This window comes from Spinacia oleracea, chromosome 1, assembly GCF_020520425.1.
Source record: "Spinacia oleracea cultivar Varoflay chromosome 1, BTI_SOV_V1, whole genome shotgun sequence".
In the NCBI taxonomy this organism is placed as follows: domain Eukaryota; kingdom Viridiplantae; phylum Streptophyta; class Magnoliopsida; order Caryophyllales; family Amaranthaceae; genus Spinacia; species Spinacia oleracea.
Window position 1 is genome coordinate 132,809,559 of NC_079487.1, and position 6,784 is coordinate 132,816,342.

At 36.6% G+C, this 6,784-nt stretch overlaps 1 protein-coding gene across 1 annotated transcript; it reads right to left on the bottom strand.

Moving 5' to 3' along the window:
• Positions 1-304: 304 nt before the first annotated feature.
• LOC110785602 (probable methyltransferase PMT2) lies at positions 305-6,784 on the bottom strand. Its single transcript, XM_021990077.2, has 8 exons — positions 6,639-6,784; positions 6,305-6,404; positions 5,045-5,693; positions 4,408-4,618; positions 3,922-4,213; positions 2,233-2,607; positions 2,041-2,118; positions 305-901 (listed from the first exon to the last, which is right to left on the bottom strand). The coding sequence occupies exons 3-8, from the start codon at positions 5,684-5,686 to the stop codon at positions 667-669; spliced, it is 1,833 nt and encodes a 610-aa protein (XP_021845769.1). The 5' UTR covers positions 5,687-5,693; positions 6,305-6,404; positions 6,639-6,784; the 3' UTR covers positions 305-666.

Below are 6,784 nucleotides of genomic sequence, written 5' to 3' on the forward strand. Positions count from 1 at the left end.
CAATATTTTTTTCTCAAATAATGATAACTTAACATTCTGCATTGACTAGACTGCATGAACTCGTTAATGTCCTATAGGCCGAATGGTTAAAAGCAACAGACTGTAAATCCGTTGTTTTTAATGGCCTATCACTTTGTAAAGGCTCACTGAAGTTTAGCATATCTCAAATGGACTAATCCAGCCAAAGTATAACAGTATCAAGACTCTCAACTGAAAACAGAGTTCTATTTCCTTTTCTTTTTTAGGATACTAATATCAAAATAATAATGTGTGCAAATGAAAATTGGAAAGGACACAGTTAAAATACAGAGATAACTCAGATGAGCAACTATTATAAATAAGTAATACAGATTCAACAAAAAAATGAGGGGAGTACAGATTAGAACATGAGACAGATAATAACTGATACTCCATACTAATTAATCTCTTTCTCCCGACAACGGAGTACTATAATTATCTATTGCTAATAAGGGTAGCCATAAGTCAAAAGAGACGAGCACGGGAAGCCATCAAGAAGGGTGTTGAAGAATAATATCATTGGCTAAAGAAACACATATTTAGTAACAGAAAATATGAATTTTCAGTTCAGAATGTCTGTTACCGGTATGACTTATGAGATGCCGAGGGTAAAGCATGAGACACACATATTGTGTTTTCGGTTTATGATTATTGGTTGGATGTAGTGTTACCTCCATCAACAGTCCAGTACTGTTTAACAGCAACCAGTATCTTCTCGGGAACCAATGGTCCGTCCTCGTGATCCACCATTCTCGTGTCCCACCTCATCCCAGATACTATCTTTTTCACCTTTACGAGCACGTCTACTTCATCCCGAATTATTACTGCTCCTTCAGGACGCAGAATTCGGTCCATCTCTATAAGTATGTCTTCCAAGTTGCATCTGCATTGATCAAAAACAGTTCTTAAAAACTACAAGGACAAAATAGACAATGACTTTACAGTAAATCTGGACCACCACTGTCCTGGTGATTGGGGCACGGGGTGAAGACAGCAATTTTGACTTCTTTCAATCTCATTCAGACACCTTAAGCAAGTTTGTGAGTACTGGGCTTCAAGTTCTGCTGAATGGAACAGCAATAACATAATGGAACACTCATCGACTCATCCGAGCACCACCAGAACAGTAAGAAATGGAAAATGCAATTTGGATTATACACACAGGTGCACAATACTCACCGTGCACCCCGATGAACATTCAACATTGAATAGTTGAATACCTAATGAACACGGAGAATGATTTCAATGTACGCGTCCAAGTGAAACATTTTATTATAGGTTCTTAGGATTTAAACTATATTACCTCCGTTTCAGAAAGTTCTTTATGCTTTGGAAAATGTGTCCAAATTATAAAAACTTTCACCGTAAATTCTCACCATTATATACATCAAAACGTTACATATAAGATCTTGTTAGATTGGTCTCGGGATGTATTTTCAGAATATCAATTTTTTATAATTTTTTCACATACGAAATTGGATATATTAGTAGTTAAATATTGCATTGGAGTCCGAGCAAATAGTAACCGTAAAGATCTTTTTGAAACGGAGGTAGTATGTTACATTTACTGTATGTTCTTTACGTATGAACAATATGTTATTTGAATTTGAACTATATGTTCATTTAAAAACAGGGTGCGTATGAACAATATGTTCTTTGAATTTGCGTATGAACAATATGTTCTTTGAATTTGAACTATATGTTCATTTGGATGGGCACCAGAGTGCATAAACCACATTTTGATGTCTCATTTTCCTGACTGACATAATTCATCAAAAGACTTTAGTAATCCACAGGGTACCTCGTACAATCTCAAATACCATGTCAAAAATTGATATAGTAGAACGATTACGTATCCACCTTGTTATAATAAAGGAAAGACATATTCATCGTATCAGGTTTGTAAAGAAAGAAATTATAAGCAAATGATCAGGCACCAAAATTTAAGTGTTCGCATAAGAAGAGTTTATCATACATGTAGCTTTAATGAATTAATTCAATGGCAGCGTTGGAAAGACTTACTTGTTCTTGTATAGACTAAAGACGCCGTTAGCATGAATCAAGTCATATGTCCTCGGGTATGTAGAGAAACCCTCACACCTACAGCAAAGAGGAACCATGTTAACGGAAACCTAGAATGTACAGAGAAATTACTATAGCATAATCAGTTTTCACAGAATTATGCTTGTTAAAAAGCTGGAAATCAGCACGTACCAGTCATGATAGATACCAACAAGTCCTCGCTCGTAAATAACACCCAAGGTATTCTTTTTAGCTATAGTCGGCATGACGTTCATAACCCACGATTTGGAAGAATAGATTGCAGCAGCAAAACCTCCTAACCCGGCATTCATATCCATAATGTTACGGTATCTTCCGGTATCAAGTACGCTATTGATTCTTTTATAAGCTTTTACATGCTTCTTCCACATACTATTGTCCTTCAAGTATGCATCAACAGAAATTCCAGGAACAGATCCACTAGCTATCCTGGGAGGTACTGCATACAACCTCTCAGGGAATGGTTTCAGTTGATCACCAGCACCATCACTTGGGAACGGTGTAATACAAGTCTCCATTTTCTGATACCTGAAAACAACAAAGAGAAGGACCAAGCTAAGAAACCAAGCCAACTAAACAAGGGTTCATTGCAGCAAAATGGTTCAGGGAATGCTTAGTACACATACTAATGATTTAAAACATTTTTAATCGCCGCTATTCAACATTTATGCATAGTCAAAGCTTGCATATAGTAGCAGTTTAAAAATAACACATATTCATTAATCTGACAAGACTGAAAAGTCAGCTTTGTTGATAAGAGGTTCAATGAATGCTTATTTATACGAGTTATTGATTTAGAACTCTATTGATCCCCATTTTTCAACATTTGTGAAAACTATAAGACCACATGTAGTTGACGGTCAACATTTTCGCTAACGATCTCTCGTCGAGGAATAAACAAGATAAGAAGGGAGGATACAGAAAGCAAGGACCTGCTGATATAGTGACATGTCTTATGCTGCTTGAAATGGACTATAAGCTGCACATGAAAGATCTCTCCATCAAGAAAATTGTGAAGACAAGGACTTCTCCCACAGTAAATGACAAAGGTTTTATACTAGTTTTGGGAGCTAAACTGTCGAATTGTAAGTCTGTATTAAATAGTACGGAGTATTTAGTGACAGTAAAGGAAAACCTCCTGACAGCCAACCCCCAACCCACCCCTCAAAAGAAAAAACATGTTTTATGATGGGTGAGAGTAAGAGCACTGAGAAGGGATTTTCTACGAGAGTTGTTGCTTTAACACAAGAAAAATCCCCGAGATTCCTGTTCTCTTGACTAATAGAGCAACAAAGCAGATCAGAACACATCAAACACAAATCAATAGGCAAGGGGGAAATGACTTTTACAGCATCTAATTTATAAGGCTTCTTCTTTAAAACACCTTGCCATGTGCCACTCCTGTTTTGCACAAATATTATCACATTGTAATATTGTATCAAGGACCTTTTATAGTTTTCTTCTTAGTGCTTCTCATACTTCAAAATAATGACGGTTTTGGTAAGCCTTGAACCTTTGACCTTAACTCCAAAATCCATGCACCAACCACCTCTATACACATAAAGAGTTCATTGTTTTATGACAAAGAATGTTAATACAGAGCATCATTTAGTATTTACAAGACTCTTCGTACAATCGTACAACACACTTATAGCAACAAATCCGTAATAGCACACAAATCTATGAGTCACAAAACTTATGCTTGAAAGCACCATGCATTGCCTAAATCAAATATTAGTTCCAAATATTAAAAGCTGAAAGGCCTGAGACATACAAACAAAAGTAGGATAGAGAAAAAGGAGGGAAGGATTACGAGTAAAATATCTTAAGATAGAAGCGTACCAAACTTCATCGGGATTGGATTTACAAACGGTAGCCTGGGACTCTTCTAGTTTACTACGACATGAATCAGCATCTTGACTTTTTTGCCACACACCTATTTCACCCTTCTGGTGTATCTTCTCCCAGCAAAGAAGTTTAGCCACTTTTACAATGTTATCATACTCTTTCTTCAAATCCTCCTTAGGGCGTTGCCATGATATGTAATTATTCTGATAGTTAATAGGAGGACCTGAAAGCACCCAGTAGCCACCTGGTCTAAGAACACGATCAACTTCCATCATATACATACCAGCTGCACAAGGAAAGACCAAAAATGTTCCAGATTAGCTGCAAGTCGTATAAATGAAAACAAACATAACTCAATAGATTCTCAAGAACCCTTCAAAAGTATATTTCAATCACATAAACCCTTCAAAAGAAAACAAAAGCTACAAAAATAGAGATCATTTATCAATCTAAATGACAGCTCAGACACCAAAATCTCACCATTTCCACCCCATGGAATTAAGCAACGAGAACAATGAGCCATATCGAAAGCATTTGACGGATAGGGCATCCTTATTGTTCCAAGAACGCCTATAACAGCAGGTACTCCCCTTTCAAGAGCAAACTGAACTTGAGCCTCGTGAGAATCTCTAGGCGCAAATGACATTGCAATAACGTTTCTGCTCCAAAGGTATGCTCCCAAACTTGCAACCTATCACAGATATCAAAGTCAGCATAGAAATACTAACATTTACGGCCCATTTGGTAGCCTGTAATAAATGGTCAATGAGAATAAATGTAAGTGTTATTTGGCAAGAAAAATAACATTACAATGTCCATGGTAATGAAACCTTATCTCAAACTTGGTGTGTTTCTTCATAAATTTGCATTCCCACCAAATACCACTCCCTTAATGAGTGGTAATGAAAATTTATGGAAAAAAATAGATAATTTTGAGTGAACTAGCATTACCGTGGAAATGGATATTGATTTTCCTTACAAATTTACATACAAATTCATTGCCATTGACACCATTTATGACCGGCTATCGAAAGGACCGTTAAGGGTTTCTAGCGGATAAACAAGAACTAACTGATGACAATGTAGATCTAGTGAAAGAAGAGAAATCGGATCATACCCCACATCCAGTGTCTAGAGCTGTCCTGACAGTCCCGTTCTTCATTGGAATCACAGAAGCTAGCTGATCAATATATTTATCTGCTCCTTGAGGAAACTGTGTCCCACCACCAGGGAATCTGAAGACATTTCCCTCATACTGGATCCAGTTTTGAATAGCCTTCTCCACTGTCAAAGCTTTATAAGGAGCATTCGCAAATGGTACATAATCACGGCTTTTAGGCCATGAAAATGGAGTTACATATCCCTTTGGTGCTGGTATAAGGCAATGCATTTTCTCTTCCTCGGGTGGACAATGCCTTTCTCTATAAACCATATTATCTCTCGGGAACATCATTGCACGCTTTTGGTCTTGGCATGGAGTGTAATCGGTGTATTTAGCCTTGCACGGCTCAAACACTTTCGTGTTAATACTAGAATCCCCGGTTTTAATCTCCCCGCCATGATGAGTCTCGAAATTCAAGTTTGAGAGCACCGCACAATCCGCCCCACTTTTTGTAATCTCCATAGCAATACTATCTCCCTTCCCAAACCCACTTCTCTGCCATGCCCCCAATAGATAAAAGAAGCCACATAAACCGACTACGATAAATATAGAAAAAGAACTCCTGGTTCTATTGTCACCGGACGTTTTGTTTGCCATTTTACGCCTGCAATTATTCCCATGTAATTTCAATTTCTCAATCAGTCACAACTTTGAGAAACATCATCAGATCAGCTATTATTAGAATAACAGCATACACACACTACTGATCCTGTGTCGGTTTCGATTTTAGGCTCATGAAACATTAATCAAGCTACAGTAGCTAATTATAAGACAAACGTATATTATCCACATTAATAAGATCCCAGAAATATTACATAATGTAAACAAAAATAAGTTGAATTTTCTTCATCAAATCTAGAAAACAACAAAAGCAATCAGTTAACTCAATTATTGCGATTTCAATTCTTATTTCGATTTCTATTTCTAACCAAATTAATTGACATCTAACCAATATAACTACCCAAATTAGAGCAAAACCCCACCAGATCGAGATCAAGGAAAATCACATCAATCCAAATCTAAACTACAAATATATTTAAAATAATCCAATCTTGCAATATGTAATCAACAAACAACCCATCAAAAAGAAATAAACAATGCAGCAAATTATCAAACCTCATTGTCGAAAGAACCAAAATAAAGAAATAAAAAATAAAAAAAGAATTGAAAAGAATTATGCAAGAATTATCATTAAAATTATTAAATAAAACTTACCAAAAGCATTAAAGCGGGGAAGAAAGGGAGAGAGACTCAGTCAAAACGAAAATTGATGAACAATTCCAATTGGTGACTTCTTCTTCAACTTCTGCTGCAGCTTAAAAGAAACAGAGATCGACACAATGATGCGAAAAGATCGAAAAAAAGTGGGAAAGAACCAAAAGGGGGAAGCTTTAATCAATGAAATAAATCAAATTCAATTAAAAATAATGATTGAAAACCCTAGAAGTATAATGTTGTTCCCTAGAAGTATAATTATAGGAATTACTAATAGTAGAAGGGATAGTGGGGAGCTGCAGTGAGATGGGAGTGTGCAATTATAGTGGCTTACAGGTGAAGATTACAGAGTAGTTGAAGAAGTAGATCTGATGTGGGTCCCACGCGGTAACCACAGAGATAGAGGAGAGAGAATTGGCGGCATCGGAATGAACGGCGTGAGACAAGATAACTTGTGTTTTTTAGGGATGTTTTAGGAGA